At 47.4% G+C, this 26,476-nt stretch overlaps 1 protein-coding gene across 1 annotated transcript; it reads left to right on the top strand.

Moving 5' to 3' along the window:
• The first annotated feature begins 1,029 nt into the window (after positions 1 to 1,029).
• Positions 1,030 to 13,818, top strand: DERL1 (derlin 1). Its single transcript, XM_044294909.1, has 8 exons — positions 1,030 to 1,294; positions 6,442 to 6,553; positions 6,976 to 7,040; positions 7,907 to 7,933; positions 10,334 to 10,429; positions 11,891 to 11,943; positions 12,771 to 12,881; positions 13,252 to 13,818. The coding sequence occupies exons 1-8, from the start codon at positions 1,142 to 1,144 to the stop codon at positions 13,388 to 13,390; spliced, it is 756 nt and encodes a 251-aa protein (XP_044150844.1). The 5' UTR covers positions 1,030 to 1,141; the 3' UTR covers positions 13,391 to 13,818.
• Positions 13,819 to 26,476: the final 12,658 nt, after the last annotated feature.

Here is a 26,476-nt window from a genome sequence, read left to right as displayed (position 1 = left end):
CTGTGGATGGCACTGTTATGGGGGGGATCTGTGGATGACACTGCTATGGGGGGGATCTGTGGATGACACTGCTATGGGGGGATCTATGGATGACACTATATAGCATCTTATGCTATATGTGCCATCCACAGATCCCCTCCATGGGCCAGCAGTAACTTTAAATTTGGGCATCTTTATTACCTTACAATGAAGCTCCAGTAACAGGCAGAGTGGGCGGCGGCGTAACGTCACTCACTCACGTGACGCGCCTGCTCCACCTACTTTATGAATGAAGCAGGCGCATGACGTGAGTAAGTGACGTTACGCCGCCGCCCGCTCTGCTTGTTACTGGAGCTTCATTGTAAGGTAATAAAGATGTGCTAATTTTAAGTTAACGTAAACCGCCCGCATAGCAACGAATCGGGCGATTATTCGATAACGGGATTCATCGACAACGCATTCCATTATCGAATATTATCGATAACTTTGATTAATCATTGCAGCCCTACCACAAAGGGAACACCATAGGGGCAATACCTGTAAAACGGTGGATTATTTCCACAACATTTGGATCCCCCCTCAAAAAAAAAAGTTATGGCTCAAGAAAGATGGGGGAGAAAATGAAAACGCTAAAATGAAAAAAGCTCCGGTATGTAATGGGTTTAAGAAAAACACAACAGTAGAAACAAACCTACTAAAAAAAAAAAAAAAAAAAAGACCAGTTACAACCTGGACCACCACAGGGAAAGCACTTATCTCTGTAGACCACTATACTATCATTCTTCAGCAATACCAGACAGAGCGCGTCCAAGGAGTAAAACTACAACTCCCGGCATCCCCCGCACACCAAACCCCCGCGGAAGTCACGAGGGGTAAGGCATGTTCACGAAGTAAGGATTTTTGCTACAGAACATACACCACGTGACTTTTCATCGCGCGCTCTAGTCAAATCACGTGATACGCTGTCTTCGAATACACCACGTGACCCGCTCGTCACAGCCACGCCTCCCACAAACAGGATCCCATCCTGTATGGGCGGGGTCTGCCGATGACAGCTGACCGGAAACGGCGGTGACGTAGCACGACAGTCGAATTCTGAGCTGACACGTCAGTGCTGGGCGCAGGTGCCGGGCCCGGTGTGTCTGCTGCCGCTGTTCTCACCATGTCGGACCTCGGGGACTGGTTCCGGAGCATCCCGTTCATTACCCGGTACTGGTTCGCCAGCTCTATCGCTGTCCCCTTACTGGGGAAGCTGGGCCTTATTAATCCCATGTACCTGATCCTGTGGCCGGAGAACTTCCTGCACAAGTTCCAGGTAATGTCACTGGCTTCTGCACAGACCGACTGACTGGTTCGCAGCTTGTGGAAACTACAAGTCCCAGCATGCCTTCAGAGTCACAGGTTGCAACCATTGTCACTCCTATATGGGGGTGACCAGTGTCCTCCCCCGCTGTGTGTACCCGCCAGCCTGTCTTGTCACGTGATTGAGCTCTCCTCATGTTGAGTTACATTGTATCAACTGCTTTGATACTTCTGTGGTTTCCTAGGAAACAACGTCCCATCTATAGGCCCCATTCTCCTGTGTGTGGTCATTAACAGGTGAACCTATGGGCAGTGTATGGCTATATATCAGGAAACAGCCCCCCCCCCCCCTATACATATCTGTGCTGAGCTCCACCTTCATCCTTTGAATCACCCCCCATGCCCCTTCCTTAAAGGTGATGTCCCATTACAGCAGGAGAACTAGAATGGGGGTGGACACGTGTGTGCGCTGCCACTACATAGGGGAGTGCCTGGACATCACTGACTGCTCCATTCTAGTGGGGGAAATGGGTCCCCATGCCAGTGATCGGCAGGGACCCCAGTAGTTGGACCCCCTTCCCGATCAGATAGAAGTTATGGGACGACCCCTTTAAAGGACGACTAAAAAACATGTAGCACGAGGTCTGCCGGAGCGTGACACAGGGGCTGTGGTGTTCACTGAATCCCTTTGTCATGCTCCGCCCCTTGTCCTTGTGATGAGTAGGGGTTCAGAGGTTGCAATAGCTCACTAATTCTTCCCCTAATGGTGGAGGATACAGTGTTTATACTTCATTAGTCCTGACGGACGCCAGTAGTATTTATACATTAACACCTCTTGTTCCTACACCTTTATTTACACTAAGACTTAGTATTAGTATCTTATTAATAAACCGTTTTAATAAAATGCGTGATTTCACCATTCGGTATTCCTGTATGTTCCTGCTATCCGTTCATAGCCAGGGTGAATACAAGGTTTCCCTACCGGCTGCGCGCTGCCAGGTCTCATCGGGTACAATGTTTCAGCATTTACTATTCTAAATGTGCTTCATAGAGGCTTCCCCGAGTGCTTTGCTGTATGAAATCTAATAAGCTGCGCTGCCCCCCGGCGTCTTCCGGGGTTAGGGCAGTGTGTGAGCGCGCTCGTTTATCGGCAAGTTATATAACCTCTGACGTGTCATCAGTGGGGGCCTGTCCGCGTCATGTCCAATAGGGATGTGTGACGTCAGGGATCCTCCAATATCATTGGTGGCAGTGGAGTACATCCCCTCTTTCGTCATCTCTTACCTGTTCGGACCTCTTCTATTTGTCGGAGTCTGTATATGTCATCTCCGCTGGCCGCGCATGCGCTACAACTTAGTCTGCTGTGTTACCATTTCTATCTATTGCGCATGTCTAGAGACTTAGTCTCCTTCTCTCATATCATCCCCTTTCACTGGACATATTGTATTGTTCTTTCTGATTTATTAGTTAGTCTATCAGTATGTCTCTTAATTATCCTTCAACTTACTAGTATATTTTACTGTAGGTAATTTCATGGGGCAATCACAATTTTATTTAATATTTTCGGCATTCGGAGGTTGGGCCCCCAGCGATCATACATTTGTCACCTATTCTGTACCGCCCGTGGCTCTGCCCCATCACTTTCTTCTCTGGAAATGTACACATATTGTATATGGTGTACGTCAGAGGCAGAAATCCCTAGTGGAGGGGGGGGTGCATTTTGTTTCTTGAAGGGCCTATCCCATGATTAATGAAACACATGAAAATCAGACATCATATAGTCCATGACAATCTATTTGTAACAAAGCTAGAACCAGCCCTGTACCTCACATGGATCCAGAGATCTCCTCATTCATTGTTCCAATTGTTCTGTTAGATTTATTTCAAGCTGGCAGCTCAGGGCGTGTCCCTTCCTCTGCATCTAGGGGGCGTGTCTCAGCTCTCCCTATCACAGCTCAGGGGGTTCATCTCTAGCGGGTACAGAGGTTGCAGTAACACAAAGACACCTCTGCTATGTAAGGGGGCAGCCATAGTGGCCTGCTACTCAGTGCCCCCCGTCCCCATCATTAGTGGCAGTGGGCAGTGCACCCCCCCCTCCCTCCCCATTATTGATCATTGGTGGCAGGGGGCCCCTTCCCCCCCACATCATTGGTGGCAGCAGTAGTTCCGATCTGAGTCCCAGCAGTGTAATGCTGGGGCTCCGATCGGTTACCATGGCAGCCAGGACGCTACTGAAGTCCTGGCTGCCATGGTATGTCAGTGAGCAGCATTATACTCCGTGGCTGCTTATAGCATTAGCAATGTGCCGCACAGACCTATGAGAAGAAGGAGCGCCCGGCGGCCACGGCGCACGTGAGCTATAAGCATTAGCAATGCGCCGCACAGACCTATGAGAAGAAGGAGCGCCCGGCGGCCACCGCGGACGTGAGTATAATGCTGCTCACTGACATACCATGGCAGCCAGGACTTCAGTAGCGTCCTGGCTGCCATGGTAACCGATCGGAGCCCCAGCATTACACTGCTGGAACTCCGATCGGAACTGCCGCTCCGTGGTCATATCGCAGTCAGGCAATATGCACAAAATCCATATCGTGGCACAAATTCATATCGCCTATACCACCCACCCCTAGTCCGCACCCGTTCCCGATATTGCGTACCCTTTTGTGGACGTGTGAATGGACCCTAAGCAGGTGGCACCAGACATGTAGAAGACTGCGCCATGACTGCTCGTCGCCATCCGTTCTATATGAGAACATCTGAAACTTTCTGCCCCCTGTAATTTACATGTCAGGAAGCAGACGGATACACAGTGCGTCACCGCAGCGCCTGCCAGACTTCATCCCATACACTTCCCTGGGGACAAAGCAGCAGGTGAAATGTCGCCTACTGTACAATTATCGAAAGCAATGAAGAAAAGTGACGTTCATGCTTTGTTTAAAGGAAGCTGATTACTTTTTTAAAAAAAAGTGAAAAACATACTTTTCAGTGTTTTTGTGATGTAGTGCAGTTTTTATATTGGCCACTAGATGTCAGTGTGGCAGCTGTGTTTTGACTGGAGAAGATAGGCTTGCTTTACTACTTGTTGTGAAGCCAACGGGGGATATTTATCAAGCTAGCTAGGAAAACTGGCTTGTTGCCCATAGCAACGGATCAAATTCCACCTTTTATTTTCCAAATGAGCGCTGAAAGGTGGCATCTGGTTGCTATGGGCAACTAAGCCAGTTTACCTTTAAACCAGTTTTGAAAAATCTACCCAGTTTCTTCTTACTTTCACTTGCAGATGGAGTGAAAGGTCTTCTGGAGAGATGGAGCCTAGATAAGTAGTCATACACTGACAGTGAGCGGAGGAGAAGCCCCCCGGTGTAGTTACACGCGCCATTGCTGTGGCGGTTACCTGCTCAGCTGACATAGGGCGGTGGTGACAGTGGTTTTCATAGCGCTGAATAGACTGGGTTCCAGATAGATTTTAACTGCACTGATACATTGTGATACAATCGGAGAAACTCTGCTGTGAGAATTTGTCAGGACAGGTTTTCAGCCTCTGGATTTAAACATAAAAGTTATTGTTCACTGACAGCAAGAAGAGAGTTTGAAAATGGTGAGGAACTAAAATGCATAATAAATTAGAAAGTTGTAGATCCACCTTCCCAAGTAGAAGTAGTTGGGTGCATTCACATTGGTGCTGCCTGATCCGGTAGTCTGTTTTGGCAGAAGAAGAGACTACCAGATTTCACTGTATTCGGTATAGTTAGATACTGCTGTTCACCATAGGACCCCACAGAATATAATTTGGATTCGACCGGTTTCAGGCATAAGTGCCGAGTTTTGGCCAGACAAAAACTGATGCATTTGGAAGGTAGGGTGGGATTGGGTCTATGGCTGCTGGGGGGCTATTTTTCTTAAGGGTTTGGGCACCTGCTCTGACTACAGGGAAAGTGGGGAAATGCTTGCTGTGATTACTGGGGTGGTAGTAGTAAGGAGAGAGGCCCGCTGTGATTACTGGGGTGGTAGTAGTAAGGAGAGAGGCCCGCTGTGATTACTGGGGTAGTAGTAAGGAGACAGGCCCGCTGTGATTACTGGGGTAGTAGCAAGGAGATTGGACCGCTGTGATTACTGGGGTGGTAATAGTAAGGAGAGAGGACCGCTGTGATTACTGGGGTGGTAATAGTAAGGAGAGAGGACCGCTGTGATTACTGGGGTGGTAGTAGTAAGGAGAGAGGACCGCTGTGATTACTGGGGTGGTAATAGTAAGGAGAGAGGACCGCTGTGATTACTGGGGTGGTAGTAGTAAGGAGAGAGGACCGCTGTGATTACTGGGGTGGTAGTAGTAAGGAAAGAGGACCGCTGTGATTACTGGGGTGGTAGTAGTAAGAAGAGAGGACCGCTGTGATTACTGGGGTGGTAGTAGTAAGAAGAGAGGACCGCTGTGATTACTGGGGTGGTAGTAGTAAGGAGAGAGGACCGCTGTGATTACTGGGGTGGTAGTAGTAAGGAGAGAGGACCGCTGTGATTACTGGGGTGGTAGTAGTAAGGAGAGAGGACCGCTGTGATTACTAGGGTGGTAGTAGTAGGGAGAGAGGACTGCTGTGATTACTAGGGTGGTAGTAGTAAGGAGAGAGGACCGCTGTGATTACTGGGGTAGTAGTAAGGAGAGCCCTGCTGTGATTACTGGGGTAGTAGTAAGGAGAGAGGACCGCTGTGATTACTGGGGTAGTAGTAAGGAGAGAGGACCGCTGTGATTACTGGGGTAGTAGTAAGGAGAGAGGACCGCTGTGATTACTGGGGTAGTAGTAAGGAGACAGGACCGCTGTGATTAATGGTCGTGTAGTAGTAAGGAGAGAGGACCGCTGTGATTACTGGGGTGGTAGTAGTAAGGAGAGAGGACCGCTGTGATTACTGGGGTGGTAGTAGTAAGGAGAGAGGACTGCTGTGATTACTGGGGTGGTAGTAGTAAGGAGAGAGGACCGCTGTGATTACTGGGGTGGTAGTAGTAAGGAGAGAGGACCGCTGTGATTACTGGGGTGGTAGTAGTAAGGAGAGAGGACCGCTGTGTGATTACTGGGGTAGTGACCACTGAATACTGACCACATGAAGAAGTCCACAGTTTGACGTAATTCAAGACAAGACCTGTCATGTAATGTGTCATTCTTCTCTTTACAGATATGGAGACCGATCACCTCTACGTTTTATTTCCCGGTTGGACCCGGCTCGGGATTTCTTTACATGGTGAATCTGTATTTCCTGTATCAGTATTCATCGAGACTGGAAACAGGTAAAGAACCAGAACCGGACCAGAAGTCACTCGTAGGCTCGAGTTCATATGCAGCACCAAACTGTAGCAGAACTGTGGTTTAGGGTCTGTATTGTGGCTGCAACATCTGGACCCCTAGATCTCCATGGAGGGTCCATGGGTTGTAGCTCACGTGCCGATTAAATCGGGGGAGGGGGGATTCTCATAATGCCCTGCTGCACATTTTGCACCTGACACAGGATCTATAGGAACCAATAGTGTATGTATAGGGTGCACAGAATACAGGCTGCTGTCCTCTGCATCTGTGGGGCAAAGGTGAGGAGGAGTGATACAGTGGTATTAGGGAATTGCTATATATGCACTATCCCTCTATATTAGTTGCCCTTTTGCTGGAACTACCTTTATCTAATGTCTCCATCTCCATTTTCACTTCTGTTTTGCAGGGGCGTTTGATGGACGACCTGCTGATTATTTGTTCATGCTCCTCTTCAACTGGATCTGCATCGTTGTATCCTTTAAAGGCACAGTACACCATTGGTGTGCCCGGTCTGACGTATGCTTGGTTGTCTATAGGGTGCAGCCGGTAATCGTTTTGTAGTAAAACCCGTCATTCCGTCCGGATTCATGCAAGATGAGCCTCCATTAAGGTTCATGCACTCGGAGCCTTTGCTGTAGTTTACGTTCTCCGTGCTCTGCCGTACAGGCTGGGTCAGACTTCTTATGTGCGGAGATATTTCCCTCCTCCAAGAAAAGCTTTGATTCCTCTGTACATATGGCGACCTTACAGATCAGACATATATGGCACATCCCACTGCACCTTACATATGAGGAATACCCCCTCCCGGGACACTCCTACTGGGTCCCACCACCTCTATTGAAATTGTTAATAAAGCAGTATCTATCTCCTACCTGATTTGAATAGCGGTGACACTGGTGTGTTTGGTGACGTCTCCATGATAATATCTCAGTATGTCTGTAGTCTCTCAGTAGTGCAGCCTCAGGCTGTGGGCCTATATATTTGCAATTGACGGCTTAGCCTCAGAATAGGTGATCGCTCTGGTCTCCTCACAGCTTACCAAACACAGCGCCGTACATTGTATAGTGGCTGTGCTTGGTATTGCAGCTCAGTCCCTTTCACTTCAATGAGACTGAGTTGCACCTAGGCCATGTGACCGATGGATGAGATGTCGCTGGCCTAGGAAGATCTGGGGGCACCTTTTTCTAGGTAATGCCGCAATGTCCCGGTTTCACAGGAGCATCTTTAGACATACTGGTGATTTAGCAACCCAAAAGCAAGCGAAGGGTTCCTTTTAAAGGGGAACTACCTGATTTACCGTCCCTTTTAGCAGGATTTCCTTGACTTTGCCATGGTAGATAACGGGCGTTATAATGGATATGCAGGTAAGAATAGTGTGTTGTGTGTTGACATATAAATCCGTCATGATCGAGGATCTATTCCGGATATGTTTGTCATACCGATGTCGTGCTGCCATAGTACCCGCTAGATCAGTGGCTGATGCACATAGCTAGGCTCCTGCTACAACTGCTGAGCTCAGAGAGATCTCCGCTCCCGGCAGTCCAACTCTTTGTGTTCTGGTTGGTTGGATCACAGCAGTCTAAGGCCTCATGCACACGACCGTTGTGTGCATCCGTGGCCGTTGTGCCGTTTTCCGTTTTTTTTCGCGGACCCATTGACTTTCAATGGGTCCGTGGAAAAATCGGAAAATGCACCGTTTTGCAGCCGAGGCCGTGATCCGTGTATCCTGTCCTATTTTTTTTGACGGACAACGGTTCACGGACCCATTCAAGTCAATGGGTCCGTGAAAGAACACGGATGCACACAAGATTGGCATCCGTGTCCGTGATCCGTGGCCGTAGGTTGCTTTCATACAGACGGATCCGAAGATCCGTCTGCATAAAAGCTTTTTCTGATCTAAGTTTTCACTCCGTGAAAACTCATTTCCGACAGTATATTCTAACACAGAAGCGTTCCCATGGTGATGGGGACGCTTCTAGTTAGAATACACTGCAAACTTGGTACAAGACTGCCCCCTGCTGCCTGGCAGCACCCGATCTCTTACAGGGGGATATGATAGCACAATTAACCCCTTCAGGTGCGGCATCATATCCCCCTGTAAGAGATCAGGGCTGCCAGGCAGCAGGGGGCAGACCCCCCCCCCCCTCCCCAGTTTGAATATCGTTGGTGGCATAGTGTGCCCCCACCATCGCCCCCCCTCCCTCCCTCTATTGTATTAAATCGTTGGTGGCACAGTGTGCCAACCACCATCGGCCCCCCTCCCTCCCTCTATTGTATTAAATCGTTGGTGGCACAGTGTGCCAACCACCATCGCCCCCCCCCCCCCCTCTATAGCAGTAACATTGGTGGCAGTGTGCGGTCTCAACAGTAGAAGATTCATACTTACCTGCTTCTTGCTGCTGCGACGTCTGTGTCCGGCCGGGAGCTCCTCCTACTGGTAAGTGACAGTTCTTTAGCAATGCGCCGCACAGACCTTTCACTTACCAGTAGGAGGAGCTCCCGGCCGGACACAGACATCGCAGCAGCAAGAAGCAGGTAAGTATGAATCTTCTACTGTTGAGACCGCGCACTGCCACCAATGTTACTGCTATAGAGGGAGGGAGGGGGGGGGGGCGATGGTGGTTGGCACACTGTGCCACCAACTATTTAATACAATAGAGGGAGGGAGGGGGGCCGATGGTGGTTGGCACACTGTGCCACCAACGATTTAATACAATAGAGGGAGGGAGGGGGGGGGCACACTGTGCCACCAACGATATTCAAACTGGGGAGGGGGGGGGGCTGCCCCCTGCTGCCTGGCAGCCCTTATCTCTTACAGGGGAATATGATAGTACAATTAACCCCTTTAGGTGCCGCACTTAAAGGGGTTAATTGTGCTATCATATCCCCCAGTAAGAGATCGGGTGCTGCCAGGCAGCAGGGGGCAGTCTTGTACAAAGTTTGTAGTGTATTCTAACCTGAAGCGTCCCCATCACCATGGGAACGCCTCTGTGTTAGAATATACTGTCGGATTTGAGGTTCACGAAGTAGCTCATATCCGACAGTATATTCTAACATAGAGGCGTTCCCATGGTGATGGGGACGCTTCAAGTTAAAATATCCCATCGGATTGGAGAAAACTCCAATCCGATGGTATAAAAGAACTCCAGACTTTACATTGAAAGTCAATGGGGACGGATCCGTTTGAAATGGCACCATATTGTGTCAACATCAAACGGATCCGTCCCCATTGACTTGCATTGTAATTCAGGACGGATCCGTTTGGCTCCGCACGGCCAGGCGGACACCAAAACGACTTTTTTTTCATGTCCGTGGATCCTCCAAAAATCAAGGAAGACCCACGGACGAAAAAACGGTCACGGATCACGGACCCCGTTTTTGCGGGCCGTGAAAAAAAACTGTCGTGTGCATGAGGCCTTACTGATCGGACAGTGATGGAGTATCCTGCTGGGACCCCCAGCAATCCTAATTCTAAGTGCTCAATTTTCCTGCAGCGCCTCCACAGGGGAAATGAAGCATTGCCTGTCCACACACAGGACAGGTCCTCCAATGCAAGAGGCACTCTGTACAACCGCTCTCCACTGAGTGCAAGAATTACCTAATAGGGTGTATGAAAATGGTTTTTCTAAACTGGACAACCCCTCTACGCAGGGGGAGCCCCTGAAAAGTTGTAACTGGAGCCCCATAATGAGAAAGCTTTGCCCCTACTGCGTGCCTGTGATTTTGTCAGACTCATGGTGTTCTGTTACATCCGTGTCTTGCAGCTTTTGATGATCCCGCTGATCATGTCGGTTCTGTACGTCTGGTCCCAGCTGAACAGGGACATGATTGTGTCCTTTTGGTTCGGAACAAGATTTAAGGTACGTGGGTCATCCATCTATGCTGAGACGACTCTTACTAATGGAAGGATGTTTCGCCAGTGGATGCAGAGGTGCTACAGTCGCGGAATTCAGAGGACCTGTCCGTATGAGGGACGCATTATACTAAGGGCTGTCACTTGTCAGTGTGAATAGCCGCCATAGTGCAAAGGATGCAGTTCTCTGGAGTGATCGCTCTTAGGCTCCATTCAGACGTCCATAGAAGGGGTCCGCATTCGTTCCGCAATTACGCGGAACGTGTGCAGACCCATTCATTTTCTATGGGGCCGGAAGACATGTGAACAGCACACAGTGTGCTATCCGCATTACCGGAGCGCGCCCCCAATCTTCCGCTCCGGAAAAAAATAGAGCCTGTCCAATTGCGGACAAGAATAGGCATTTCTATGGGGGTGCCGGCCGGGTGTATTGCGGATCCGCCATGCACTACGTACGTCTGAATGGAGCCTAAAAGGCGCTTTCCAGTACTAAGATACTGATGACCTACCCTCAGGATAAGTCGTCATTCTCACATCTGTGGGGGAACGACACCCAGCACCCCCTCCGATCAGCTGCAGAAGTAGGAATCCAAACCTGCATCACATGATCCCCTTCACCTAGGTGCCCTAGGAGGTACCATTTGTCCCTACAGAACCAGGAAGCCTATTCTTTAGCACCTGTTTGAGGGGTGGGTGTAATTGTAAAGTATCGCACTAGTGTACTGATTGTAGTGTCCATCACAGTGAGAGATTAATACCTGTGCAGCAATATATAGTGATAATAGTAGCCACTGTCAAGCTGTAGAGGCATGCTCTTTAACCCTAAAGGGTTACTATTACTCAACTATTCCCATAGAAATTAATGGAGAGGCAGGGCCTGGCGCTGCGTTCAGTGGGAGGTCCCCGTTCTTGTGCTACTGCTGGGAACACAAAGACCCTCGCAGATCTCTAGAACGAGGGGAGAGAAGCACAAACATGTCACACTCTTTACTCGCTGCAGAGGATGGACTTGAGACCGGTCCGCAGCGAGGACAGAGACATATCTCCCCTTGTTCTAGAGATTGCGAGGGTCACAGCGCACAGACCCCCACCGATCTAAACTTTTGATATGTCTACAACATATCAAAAAAAGTTTATGGAAAAGTTAAAGGCAATTTCTGGGATTTTGATACTGATCGGTGGGGTCCGACACCGCGGACCCCTGCTGATTAGATGTTTGAGAAGGCACCGACGCACCTGTGAGCGCTGCAGCCTTCTCTGTGCTTACCAGCGCCGTCCATTGTATAGCAGCTGTGCTTGGTATCGCGCTCACATTTGGTTTAGCCAAATTGACTTGCCATGCTAGGGGCTCAGGTTAGAGAATGACGGAAGCTTGTGACCGAGGGTCTTTAGTGTGCGCGGGGGTTTGTGATGATGGATCTAGTACATACAATCAGCTCAGTCTTGTCTCCTGTCTCCCGTACATTAGGCGTGCTATCTGCCCTGGGTCATTCTCGGATTCAACTACATTATCGGAGGATCGTAAGTATCGGAGAAGAAACTGGTTATGCTGTCCTTATGTACTGGTCTGGTGTGAAGGGGAATGGTCGACAGTCAGACGGATTCTAGCACATGTGACTTCACTACAGAGCAGCCATCAGCATCACATTACATTTTACACAGAGATGCTCCTTCAACCCACTGTCCAGTAATGAGTTTTTTTGACAATGTGCCACCCGCTAGGTCCTTAAATGGCATCTGTCAGCAGTTTTGTTCCTATGACACTGGCTGACCTGTTACATGTGCGCTTGGCAGCTGAAGGCATCTGTGTTGGTCCCATGTTCCCATGTGCCCGCATTGCTGAGAAAAATTATGTTTTAATATATGCAAATGAGCCTTTAGGAGCAAAGGGGGCGTTGCCGGTACACATTACACCTTTTCCGAGACTTTTTTTTTTAAATTACTGATCAGTATTTGATCGGTGTGGGTCCGAAACCCAGGACCACCACCAATCAGCTCTTTGAGAAGGCAGCCACAATCGCAGTAGCCTTTACCTAGGTCAGTGACGTCACATTCATCGGTTACATGGCCTAGGCGCAACTCAGTCCTATTCAAGTAAAAGAGTCTGGGCTGCAATACCAAGCACCGCCACTACATAATGTATGGCGCTGAGCTTGGTGTCGGACTCCCACCAGTGAGATACTGATGGTCTATTTAGAGGATAGATCATCCGTAAAAACCTCTTTAAGATTTCAATATTAAAACTCTTACATTAATATTTTTATCTGGTCGACTTAGGACTGTCTCGATTGTGAAAAGATGACGTGTCGTGTCTTGTCCAAATCGTCAGTCATGTTTCCTTCTTTCAGGATCATCAATGAGCTGATCGGGAATTTGGTCGGACATCTTTACTTCTTCCTAATGTTCAAATATCCAATGGACCTCGGGGGCAGGAGTTTCCTCTCCACGCCTCAGATTCTGTGAGTAGCTCCTCACCTTCACAGGCAGTGTATCGTTTTAATTTTCCATCCTTTTATTATTGTTCAGATCAGCTTGCTGTCAGTGAATGCAAATTATTATAATCCTGCATCTAAGACCCGTGCAAGCCTAATCAATCTCACAGCTGAGGGTTTGCTAAAATTGCACCCAGTCTGGGCAATCCTCTGTGAGCTTCAAAGGGTTGTCCCACCAGAAGACTGTACACAATTGTAGCAAACCCTCCGCTGGTTCCAGCTTAACACTAGGATGTATGATGTCACAGTGGCCAGCGTAGTGGATGCAACCTGACAGCATGCCCCCCCGTGGACGGCGTGGAGATCAGTATCCATAGCATTTTTTTCTTCTCGTCAGGTACCGTTGGTTTCCAAGCCGAAGAGGCGGAGTATCGGGATTTGGCGTCCCACCTGCAAGTGCCAGACGAGCAGCAGACGATCAAGCAGGAGGCGGAGGACGGCACAACTGGGGTCAAGGATTTCGGCTGGGAGACTAGTGAGGACTCACAAGCCACGTGCTACACAGAACTCCTCTTTTTTATGTCTTATTTCTGTAACTTTATGAACTGTTGAACTTTAACCTGTAAAGAACTTGCGCAAGAAGGCGGGAAGCGCAGGAGACCGCTGAGACGGCACCGGCGCCTCCCACGGGCTGGACGGCACATCCGCCACTTCTTTCTATGCTGAAAACTTCTCCTGTCTTTGGGGAAATGCAAAAGAGATCAACAAAGTGTTGTTAAGGGGCTTCGATCATTTACATTTCCTTCTGATACCACATTTGCGCACAGGGTGGATGCACCCCGGTGCAATGCTCTGCGGGCTCCTGTGTCAGCAGATGGGATGGACTGAAGATAAAATGTTCCTTCCATTGTTGTAAGGAGGAAAGACAAACTGAAATTTGTTTATTAAAATGTATTTAATTGGATTCTTTGGTGCTGTCTGTAGTGAAGGCCGGTCGGGCTCTGCAGCTTATCGCACCTCTTTACCATTTTTTCAACTATAGGATATACTATTTTTCTTTCTTTGAGGGGGGGGGTGACGGAGGATCTCTGCATGAAGAACCCTTGTCTTACATCTTGTCTTCTGCTCTAGTCACATCCAGAGCTGTATTTAGAGCTCTGTTGCTTTTGGAACTTGCCTGTTCATTACAGTTCTGACGATTCCTACGGCGAGGCTTGTCGCTGTGGCTGTTCTCTGAGATTACCGAAGAGTCATATACATTGAACCAGGAGGCTGCAGCCAAAGAACCCCCCTGAGGCCAGCAACATTTTTTTTTTTGTGCAGCTTTGAATCTGACTTGAGTATGAATCGGGATGCAGCACCAGATCACCCAGATTATATGCAGCACTGTTCGGTGGGGTGCGTGCACTCGTACAGTGATCAGGCGTTACATTAAGAGATGAAGAACGTTGATGATCTGGTGACAACGGCGCTTGTCCAGGGGTGGGGATATTTTAGGCAGCAAGTGAAGAGTCGGTTCTTGAAGTTCATTTGTTGGAAGCAGGAAAAATGAGCAAATGTAACAACAGGTCAGAACATCTCCATAACAGGGTGTGGTGGGGTTGGTATCCATTGATTAGTACCTACCAGAAGTGGTCCAAGGACGGACAAGCAGTGTTAAAACACGCAGGGCATTGCAGCTTGCTGTCTCCAAGTCCATGCTGACCACTGTCCACCACTAAAAGTGTCCTCAATGGGCACATGATGAAACAATGGAAGAAGGCGGCCTGGTCTGATGAGTTGGGTTACATTGTGTGTGTGCGCATCCCTTACCTGGTGAAGAGTTGGCACCAGGATGCACTATGGGAAGAAGACAAGCTGGTGGAGGCAGTCTGATGCCCGGGGAAATGTTCTGCTGGAAACCTTGGGTCCTGGTTTTATGTGGACGTGACACATACCACCCACCTAAACATTGTACAGACAAGTACCCCCATCGTAGCAGTGCCCTCTTTAGGTAGGATAATGCTCCAGCTGCACTGCAAAAACTGTCCAGGAACGAGGAACATGACAGAGTTCAAGGTGGGGACTTGTCTCCAAATTCCCATCTCAGTCCGATCATCATCATCATCATCATAATCTGCTTGATGTGCTTAAAAAAACTGTCCAATCCATGGAGGCCCTACCTCACAACTTATGGGATCTGCTGCTACTGTCGTGTGCCAGATACCACAGGGCACCTTCAGAGGTCTTGAGGAGTCTATGCCTCGATTGGTCAGAGCTTTTTGGGCAGCAATAATCTTCAGGTGGTTCTAATGTTCTGGTTAATCTGTGTCGGTTTAAAGCTTCTCACCCTAGGACCAGTGTTCCCTCTAAGCTTTGGCAGTTGCTGAGCGGGGTCGGCTTAGAGATGGGCAATGCTTAGTCAAACTTGGGCGATAGGACAATCAAACAAGAGATCATCGCCGACATATTGGCAAAACAATAAATCTAGACTACTAAGTAAGACCAGATAAAACAGTTACTGGAGTGGACGGACAGTGTGACAGAACTGCACACAAAATGTCTCCTGCGCAGTGAAGAAAGACCTTGCTAAGTGCTAACCTGACACTGGCTAGGACGTCTAACTTATACATCTTCTTGTATATAGTGATATGGACCATGTTGGTATAACTCTAGTATCTCCTGTATATAATTATATATGTACAGCTGGTATAAGTTATACATCTTCTTGTATATAGTGATATGGACCATGCTGGTATAACCTGGGTATCTCCTGTATATAATTAGATATATATATATATATATATATATATATATATATATATATATATATATATATATATATATATATATATCTCTATCTATCTATCTCTATATCTGGTATAAGTTATACATCTTCTTGTATACAGTGATATGGAACATGCTGGTATAACCCAGGCCTCTCCTGTTGTATATAGTTATATATGTTACTTTTTCCCCCATTTTCCTTGGCTGAGACAAGCAACATTGCCAATGCAAAACCTGATGGGAATGCAATGCTGTGCCAGGGAGACTCTAGCCTCTCTAAGATGGCGGCGCCAACCAGCATTCCCTTGTTTTGCATTGGCTAGTCTGCTGTGATAAAACCTCCCATACAGTACATGCGGTTTTCATTGCTTTCTTAGGTAACACAGACACAGCTCCTGCTGCCCACATGAAGGACTTATCACTATCAGGCTCGGCCAGAGAGACTTATTCACTTCACTCACTCTAGCCTATAGGATTAAAAATAACTAAGATTGTTTAGTGTTCTCCCCTACTACTGACATTCTACCGTCATTGATTGCTGAACTGGTCTCTCCTGGTATTTCTAGAGTGTTAACTTGTGACAAGAAGTGGAGAACAGCGGGGACAATAGTGGCACTAGTAGTCTACTAGTGCCACTATTGTCCCCCGCTGTTCTCCACTTCTTGTCACAAGTTAACACTCTAGAAATACCAGGAGAGACCAGTTCAGCAATCAATGACGGTTTCTAGGATTTTACTTATTGTAGGTAGCCCATAAGATTAGATAAACTCAGTCTCACTCTAGCATGTGCCTCTAACCTGGCTCTAAGATGGCGGCACCGTCGCCACTACCGCACCTTACTGCCTGCTGCTGCTCAGTCCTCCTCTTCCTGCAAAAAGAAGGCGGAGGCAGAAGTAGCGCTGCAATACGTGGTAGTTGGTAGGCGGGGCCCCGCTGTGCTGAGCCGCACAGGACTACGAGGAGGACGTCGGCGCCGTCACGCAGATGAGTCTGACGACAAGTGCTGGCATTTTGCCAGCAGCGATAACGAACCTTGCGGTGCGCTGTAGGCTGAGTGAGCGGGCATTATAAACTTGTGAGCGGGGCCACAATAATTGCTGCGCGGCCGCCCACGCCGCAGCTTAGAGGGAACACTGCCTAGGACACTGCCGGAACTAGCCGTGTGCAGTCGTCAGCCATGTTGGGCAGTCCCATAGGGAATGAAGAAGGACCTCCACAGATACGTGGATATGTTTCTTTTCTTGGGGCAACCTCTTTAAGCTATAAAGATATTCAAAAGCGTCAGAACCCAAGGAAGTCATCAGCTTCATAATGAGAACCTCGGAGGAGATGCATTAAAAGTGATGCAACAAAGGTGTTGCCCACAACATCAATTCAAGTCACCGCTTCCATGTCCTCCCTCAGGTGCAGATTGAGAACCAGAATTGAGCTAGATTTACAATTATTTATAAAAAAATGTTTACTAGTAGAGTCGTCCGTGTACCAGTTTGGTGCGTTTAAGGTAAAAAATGTGGCGTTTTGGCAGACATGGTCGACGGTATGGAGGTCCGGGGGAGTGATATCAGGAGGCATCTGTTGTTGGGACTTGCATGCAGCTTATTTTGGGTGGGAAGGGCCTTCCAACAGAAAGGACTGGAAAAACAGGACAAATCCTTTTAACCGCTTAAAGTCAGGGTTGTCTAGGTTTTGATATTGATGGCCTTTCCTCAGGTCCCACATGAGCAGTTTCATTGTAGTTCTGGACGGAGGGGATGTAGTTCCCATTCACTTCAGTGGGAGCAGTGCTGCTGTTACTAGCTGTATCCGCTAAACAATGACTGGGGCGGTGGGGCTCCAGAGCTGCAATCAAGAAGCTGATCAGTGGCGGTGTGGGGTGTTGGACCCGCTGATCAGATATTGATGACCTATCATTGAAGGGGTTATGTCAGGACTGATGTAAAAAACAAAAACAGAGGTCATATACAGGTGAAACTTGAAAAATTTGAATATTGTGCAAAAGTTCATTTATTTCAGTAATGCAACTTAAAAGGTGAAACTAACCTATGAGACTCATTACATGCAAAGCGAGATATTTCCAGCCTTTGTTATAATTTGGATGATTACGGCTTACAGCTTATGAAACCCCAAAGTCACTATTTTGAGGCTCCCTTTGCTCAGGGGGTATGGATTAATTAGCTGACTAGAGTCTGACACTCTGAGCCTAGAATATTGAACCTTTTCACAATATTCCAATTTTAAGCTGCATTAATGCAATTCCTTTTAATTTGCATTACTGAAATCAATGGACTTTTGCACGATATTCTGATTTTTCCAGTTTCACCTGTAGTATGAAATTTGGAAGCAGCCCTGTAACTCGGCTCCAATTGTTCTGTAGGCTGTTCAGGCAGGAAGGAAGTTGTAGTTTTGCAACAGCTGGAGGGCCGCAGGTTGGGCATCCCTGCTTTAAAGAGAATCTTGTTACTCCAATTTCGAACCATTTATCTATAATAATACATGAGTAGTCCTGCAGATACGGAGTCCAGATCACTATTTTCTTACTGCTCCCCGTTCTCCTGCTGTCAGCGTTTAGGGTTGCATTTAAATACATTGCAATAAAATAGAAAAAAGGGGAGCGTAAATGGGGAAATTGGTTGAGTGATGGGACAAGGAGGGTGAAAGAATGGGAGGAAGAGATGGAGATAGGGAAGATTGGAAGGAGGGGGGGGCTAGAATGGGTGGAAAAAGAGGAGGTGGGTTTAGAAGGAAGGGATGAAGAGAGAAAGGGGGCGCCAAGGGATTCCAAAAGCTTAAAGAGGGCCTTTCATCGGTCCAAACATTGTGAACTAAGTATCGTGACATCGGCGCCCGGGGATCTCACTGCACTTACTATTATCCCTGGGCGCCGCTCCGTTTTCCCGTTATGTCCTCCGGTATGTTCGGGGACTTTGTTATAGTAGGCGGAGTCTGCCCTTGTTCTGCTGGGCGTCTCCTCCTCCTAGGCTTTAGCGCTGGCCAATCGCATCGCAGAGCTCACAGCCTGGTAGAAAAAAAAACTCCCAGGCTGTGAGCTGTGCGCTGCAATTGGCCAGCGCTAAAGCCTAGGAGGAGGAGACGCCCAGCAGAACAAGGGCAGACTCCGCCTACTATAACCAAGTCCCCTAAGTCTCCGCCTACTATAACCTACTGAGCAAAGATACCGGAGGACATAGCGGGAGAACGGAGCGGCGCCCAGGGATAATAGTAAGTGCAGTGAGATCCCTGAGCGCCGATGTCACGATACTTAGTTCACAATGTTTGGACCGATGAAAGGCCCTCTTTAAGCTTTTGGAATCCCTTGGCGCCCCCTTTCTCTCTTCATCGGTCCAAACATTGTGAACTAAGTATCGTGACATCGGCGCCCAGGGATCTCACTGCACTTACTATTATCCCTGGGCGCCGCTCCGTTCTCCCGCTATGTCCTCCGGTATCTTTGCTCAGTAGGTTATAGTAGGCGGAGACTTAGGGGACTTGGTTATAGTAGGCGGAGTCTGCCCTTGTTCTGCTGGGCGTCTCCTCCTCCTAGGCTTTACCGCTGGCCAATTGCAGCGCACAGCTCACAGCCTGGGAGTTTTTTTTTCTACCAGGCTGTGAGCTCTGCGATGCGATTGGCCAGCGCTAAAGCCTAGGAGGAGGAGACGCCCAGCAGAACAAGGGCAGACTCCGCCTACTATAACAAAGTCCCCGAACATACCGGAGGACATAACGGGAGAACGGAGCGGCGCCCAGGGATAATAGTAAGTGCAGTGAGATCCCCGGGCGCCGCTGTAAATGTCATGATACTTAGTTCACAATGTTTGGACCGATGAAAGGTCCTCTGTAAACCGTAGGAATACAAATAAAGAAGTCGGATATCCAATCTAGTATCTGCGAAATGCAGCGGAAACTATAAAGAGTAAACCCGAAACTCCACTTGTAAAATCACAGAAAAATTGAGTAGTTCTGCGCAGTCTCTACTTATGGTTAGTCAGTCTTTGCATGTGATGTGCAATCGCACAGAAATCCTTCCTCATATACATCTACGAGATTGCGCAGTTTTCTTTAGCCCTCCGGATACTTCAGATCAAATGTTATACCTTTCCTCAATGCCGAGTGATCCTCTAGGTGTCCAATACTTGTCTTCACTTCAGCAAGAGGTCCTATAAAAGGATATACGCATAGTGCTCACCGTGTCTATGATATTAAAGCAGGTTTTTATTGTACTTACAAGATTTAAGACTTGCTTCATTCACATAAAAACTCATAAAAGTTCATAGCCCGACCCGGGTTTCGCACCGCTTCACCATCTGTGTCTGGTGTAAGTGCCTGTAAACCTCCCGCTTGCGGCATCGTATCCGACTACCTCCTTCCTATTCACATGATACTTTATATGTTTACAAATATACAAATATCCATCAAAAATAGTTTACAAATATACATTCCATTACACTTCATTTAAATACTAAAACATCTAAACACAGTTTGCCACCATGAACTCATCACTGATTCTTAAACTGTCATGTACATAGTCCTTTCAACAGACAGCTCATTCACCCTTTGTTTTCTGGACAAGGAGTATCCCTTCAACAGGCAGCTCATTAACCTTTTGTTTCCTGGACAGGGAATGACCGATTCAAAAACTATTGTGTAGTCTTTTCAACAGGCAGCTCATTAACCTTGTGTTTTCTGGACAGGGAGTATCCCTTCAACAGGCAGCTCATTAGCTCATTAACCTTTTTGTTTTCTGGACAGGGAATGACTGATTCAAAGACGATCGTGTAGTCCAGGCATCCTCAAACTGCGGCCCTCCAGCTGTTGTAAAACTACAACTTCCACAATGCCTTGCTGTAGGCTAAAACCTGTAGGCTGTTCGGGCATGCTGGGAGTTGTAGTTTTGCAACAGCTGGAGGGCCGCAGTTTGAGGATGCCTCGTGTAGTCTTTTCAATAGGCAGCTCATTAACCTTGTGTTTTCTGGACAGGGAGTGACTACTTCCCACAAGCTCTTCCTATTCTAACTACTACTTGAAATTGGATGTGCTCCCTAAATCTCTATGTATTAATCAGAACCTATGCTACAATATAAGGTATTGCCTCTTACAGTTAGCGTTGCCACGGGAAATACTTCTGTATTGGGACACTGTGTTTAATACATAGAAACCGCTTTCACATCCCACAGAATGATGAAATCGTAATTAAGCCGGCAGATAAGGGTGCGGGCATTGTGGTATATGACAGACAGCATTATGAAATAGAAATGCTGAAAATCTTAAAGGGAACCTGTCACTGGGATTTTGTGTACAGAGCTGAGGACATGGGTTGCTAGATGGCCGCTAGCACATCCGCAATACCCAGTCCCCATAGCTCTGTGTGCTTTTATTGTGTAAAAAAAACGATTTGATACATATGCAAATTAACCTGAGATGAGTCCTGTCCCTGACTTCTCTCACGTACAGGACTCATCTCAGGGTAATTTGCATATGTATCAAATCAGTTTTTTTTACACAATAAAAGCACACAGAGCTATGGGGACTGGGTATTGCGGATGTGCTAGCGGCCATCTAGCAACCCATGTCCTCAGCTCTATACCCAAAATCCAGGTGACAGGTTCCCTTTAAATGATACTGTAACCTATGAAAAACTAGGTTTTTCATCCCAATAGAATCTATCACCAGTAGTCTCTCTGAATACATTGATGTGTTCCTGCAGAAATACGTGAGAGAAACGCCTTCCTTCCTCATACTAGTGATGCCTTGAAGTTATTAAGGGAGAACAAAATCTTTGAGGAAGATATGATACTTGCTACGGCCGATGTCCCTTCCCTGTACACCATTGTTCCCAAAGACATTGGCGTACAGGCGGTGAAGTTTTATTTGGATAGAGATATAGGAATGGAGAATGAACAGAAACATTTTATTTTGAAGGCTATAAGATTGCCTTCTCTACCCAGTATTCGAGTCTTTGTCCATCGCTAAGGCTGGGTTCACACCTGAGCGTTTTACAGCGCGTTCAAACGCGCTGTAAAACGCTCAACACATGAAAACCAATGCTTCCCTATGGGAATGGTTCTCACCTGGGCGTTTTACAGCGCGTACGATCGCGCTGTAAAACGCCCGACGCTCAAAAAAGTACATGAGCGACTTTGGGGCGTTTTGACGCGCGTTTGTGGCCATAGGACACTGTAGTCAATCACACAAACGCGCGTCAAATGCGCGTTTACTATTACAAAAAATGCGCGACAAAAAATGCGCGACAAAAAATGCGCGACAAAAACGCGCGTAAAACGCGCGTTTGCGCAACGCTCAGGTGTGAACCCAGCCTAAAGCAAATTATTTGAAAAAATTGGAGAATATTGCACAACGATCCAATATTGGGCAATATCCTTCCAAATAATCCTCAGTTTATAATTAGAAGAGCACCGATTATTAAGGACAAATTAGTCCACAGCTCACGCCGTAGAGAATAATTTTTATTTTTTTATATTTATTAATTTTTTTTTATTTTTTTTTACCTAATGGACAATTCACATGGTGCGGCTTTTGTGCCGTGTGTAAGAATCAAACTAAAGAAGAGAAAAATGCCAGAAAAAGGGTCTGATTAGAAGTAATGTGGGGAATAAAGAATTTAAGAGAAAAGGAGTAATATAAAGTATGTGCTCGAATGTCCCTGTAAATTACAATACATGGGTAGAACTCTGAGGAAATTAAAAGTAAGGATAGGGGAACATCTTAGAAATATAAGGAAAGGCTTAGACCTCTTTCACACGGGCGCAATGCGTGAGTTGAACGCATTGCACCCGCACTGAATCCGGACCCATTCATTTCTATGGGGCTGTGCACATGAGCGGTGATTTTCACGCATCACTTGTGCGTTGCTTGAAAATCGCAGCATGCTCTACTTTATGCGTTTTTCACGCAACACAGGCCCCATAGTAGTGAATAGGGCTGCGTGAAAATCTCAAGCATCCGCAAGCAAGTGCGGATGCAGTGCGATTTTCACGCACGGTTGCTAGGAGACAATTGGGATGGGGACCTGATTTATTATATTATTTTCCCTTCTAACATGGTTATAATAGCATTCTTAATACAGAATGCATAGTACAATAGCGCTGGAGGGGTTAACAAATTTTTAAAAAAATAATTTAACTCCCCTTAATCCACTTGTGCGCACAGCCCGACTTCTCTACTGTCTTCATCTGTGAGGAAAAGGACCTGTGGTGACTGTCACTGCGCTCATCACATGATCGATCACCATGGTGGGACAGGGATATGGAGTGCGCATGCACCAGTTACTGGTGTGAAATTGGCGCATGCGCACTGCATATCTCTGTGCCTCTGACCACAGTGGGCAGAACACTGCGCATGCCCGGGCCTGGCAGTGATGTGTGAATAGCCTATATGGAAATATGATGTCACAGAGCCACAGGGCTGGCCTGAGCTTACTGAGGGGCGGAGTTAGGCGCGAAGTGAGGCGGAGGAACTTGGGCACTTTCAGAAAACTCTCCGCCCTGGGCACCTGCGACGGCTCATTAGCATATGATAAAAACCACTTTTTGGGCGATTTGAAGCATCTGAAGAACTAAACACGGGTAACATCTGTGTCATGTCTTTGTGCCTCACTGAACAATTGTCGCCTGTTTGAAACCGGTCAGGTAGGTGACAGACTCCCTTTAAATGAAGTGTAATGGAATGTATATTTGTAAACCATTTTTGATGGATATTTGTATATTTGTAAACATATAAAGTATCATGTGAATAGGAAGGAAGTAGTCGGATACGATGCCGCAAGCGGGAGGTTTACAGGCACTTACACCAGACACAGACGGTGAATCGGTGCGAAACCCGGGTCGGGCTATGGGTTTTTATGAAATTTTATGTGAATGAAGCAAGTCTTAAATCTTGTAAGTACGATAAAAACCTGCTTTAATATCATAGACACGGTGAGCACCATGTGTATATCCTTTTATAGGACCTCTTGCTGAAGTGAAGACAAGTATTGGACACCTAGAGGATCACTCGGCATTGAGGAAAGGTATAACATTTGGATCTGAAGTATCCGGAGGGCTAAAGAAAAACTGCGCAATCTCATAGACGTAGAGGAGGAAGGATTTCTGCGCGATTGCACATCACATGCAATGACTGACTAACCATAAGTAGAGACTGCGCAGAACTACTCTTTTTTTCTGTGGTTAAACTGTAGGAACAAGCGAAGTTGTGAGGCTGCTCAAACTAAATAGAACCAAAGTTCAAACGGCCTGACGAGCACGCCGTGGCAAGTAATAGATATAAGAAAAGAAAGAAGACCAGCGGAGCGCCAAATAGTAAATGGAAATGTGAGGAATATTTGATCTACGGTATATATCAAATAACGACTTATAGGGCCCTCCTAAACGTATTTGGAAGAGTGGCCATATGTATTGCAGCCCAGTGTAATTAAGGGGTAAAGAGCGTTTAAATGTTTTAGGGCTACAAATAGAATAATGCGTACAGTCGTATGTTTTTACTCACGTCACCGGGGGGGGGGATCGCAAGATAAACTCAAGACACTTGACGCCAGACCCCCCCTCGCCGAGATTGCCTGTAGTGTGTTAGATCCCCTTGTCGCCCTCCAAATAGATGACCGGGTGGACTCCAGACGTTGCACAAGGTATCCTTTATTGGGTAAGCTTGACGCGTTTCGGGGTGTATAAAAACCCCTTCCTCAGGAGCATATTGCCATAACAATAAAACAGATAATAAGCAGCATTCTATAGGTAAGCACACAAGGGAGGGCGTGATGGAGCCGCTTCCTCCCGATCATGTGACCTGAAACCGGAAGTGCGTTCCACCCGTCCAGGTCCATTTTTATTATTATTGTGTTTGCGAACAGCGTGTTTGCATCGTGCCCATTGACTTTAATAGCAGGCAGCCACCAAATCAAACTATGAGTACACAAATAGTCCCACAACGTGGACAGTGATATACCAGAGGGGGATCATTGGCATTCCCACAAAAATATGTATTTTAATCAGGGGCCATTTTTATGCATCTTAAAGGGAAACTCTCAAAAATCTGCCCTGCTGGAGCCTGGAAATTTTTTTGTTCCTATCGGTTTGATGTATACAAATGTGCAGCACTCCACGTTTTTGTATCCTGCAGAGTCCATTAAAAAAATGCATACGTTAATGTAAATGTTTTTCTACCATGGAACTGTATGGTGAACGGACGCCACTGTACGGCATCAGTCTGAGGCATCTGTTTTTGTACATTTTTGGTATGTGTTAAATGGATGGCAAAAATAGGATGTGAACCCAGCCCTAGTGTCAGAATAAGCACCAGTACACAGCGGAGCAGCGTGGTGGAGAGGGGAGGCCGCCATGTACTGACAGAGCGGTACTGTCACGAGGGTGTCAAGAACCACACCTGACTCCGTTATACCCGGGGTCAGGAAATCGCAGCGGTTGGCTGCGCTCTCTATGTAGAAAGATAGGGCTGTTTCTTTATGGTAGCTTTCTGGGTTTGCTTTGCAACCCTTTTTGGCTCACTCAGGGATCCGTAGCTCCTTCTCCTCAGCTGTTCCTTGTCCAGCACTCCCAACCTCCTTATATTCCCCTGGTTGCCAGATATAGAGCTTCCTGCCTGGACTTCTATACTGACCCACTGGAGCTGTGTTGCTGCGTTCCCTGGTTGTTGTTCCAGAACGTTACCCTCCGGCTCCCTGATGGGCCTTGGTGGACTGCTGTGGTTGCCCACCTGGGTTTATGTGTTTGTCTGTATTGTCTGTCCTCTCCTTGGTGTTTCCCTCTTAGTGTCAGTGGTGCGGACTAGTGATCTCACCGCCCCGTTCACTACATAGGGCTCATCTTAGGGAAAGCCAGGGTTTAGGCACGTGATCGGCGTACGGGTGAGAAACCCGTCTAGGGACGTCAGGGCAGTCAGGTGCCAGCCGCAAGGTGAGTCAGGGGTCACCACCTTTCCCTCTCCCTTGGGCAGGGCTTTCCCTTTTCCCTCCCTTTGCGTGACACCGATCATTACATTATATCTGGCCCTTATTTTGTGTAGGTAAAAAAAAACTATTTTTTTCCTCTGGTAATGAAGAACAGCGGGTGGGGGTTATTTCCCTGCTGCAGGGGGACCCGCAATCCTGGGCGTTCTCTTTACCCACTGATTCCCAGGCTCTCCGGTCAGTGGATGAATTTTTTGGGGACTTGGGTCTCATATATGACGATCCTGAACAAGTCGCACTGGCTGAATCAAGATTACGGAGACTCCTACAGGGAGAGCGGCCGGTAGAGGAGTATTGCTCTGAGTTCCGTAGGTGGGCTACGAATACCCAGTGGAACGACCCGGCTCTCAGGAGTCAGTTCTGCTCTGGATTATCCGAAAGGGTTAAGGATGCGCTTGCGCTGTATGAGACCCCCTTTTCCCTTGATGCGGTTATGTCCCTTTCTATCCGTAATAGATAGACGTCTTAGGGACAGGTTGAAAAAACCGGAGCCATTGGTAACCCCTCCCAAGCAGCAGTTAGTCTGTACGGACTTAGACGAGCATATGCAGCTAGGAGGAACCACTCGTCAGGTCCGTCCTCCTGAGGTTCGCCGTAGGCGTGGGGTTTGTTTTTTCTGTGGGGAGAGGGGTCAATTTCATTAATGTCTGTCCTTCTTTCCTCAAAAACAAAAGACTGTCGGAAAACTACTAACCCCAGGCTGTGCGGAGGATGTCAGCCGGGGGGTATACGTTTCCTCCATACGTACATTGCAATTTGTATTGCCAGCGGTTATTGTTTTTGGTGTTAAGACGGAGACTATTTCTTTCTTTCTAGACAGTGGAGCAGGAGTACATTTGATAGATGCCCATTTTGCCCGCACTATGGGTTTGTCTCTCTG

The sequence above is a fragment of the Bufo gargarizans genome, chromosome 5 (genome assembly GCF_014858855.1).
Source record: "Bufo gargarizans isolate SCDJY-AF-19 chromosome 5, ASM1485885v1, whole genome shotgun sequence".
In the NCBI taxonomy this organism is placed as follows: Eukaryota; Metazoa; Chordata; class Amphibia; order Anura; family Bufonidae; genus Bufo; species Bufo gargarizans.
Note: the sequence above shows the minus strand (reverse complement) of the source record. Positions and strands in the feature narration are given on the sequence as shown.

Coding starts and splice junctions, on each gene's coding strand:
- DERL1 (XM_044294909.1), top strand. CDS start 1,142: ATGTCGGACCTCGGGGACTGGTTCCGGAGCATCCCGTTCATTACCCGG. Junction 6,554..6,975: donor TTCATCGAGACTGGAAACAG/GTAAAGAACCAG, acceptor TCTGTTTTGCAG/GGGCGTTTGATGGACGACCT. Junction 7,934..10,333: donor GCGTTATAATGGATATGCAG/GTAAGAATAGTG, acceptor CGTGTCTTGCAG/CTTTTGATGATCCCGCTGAT.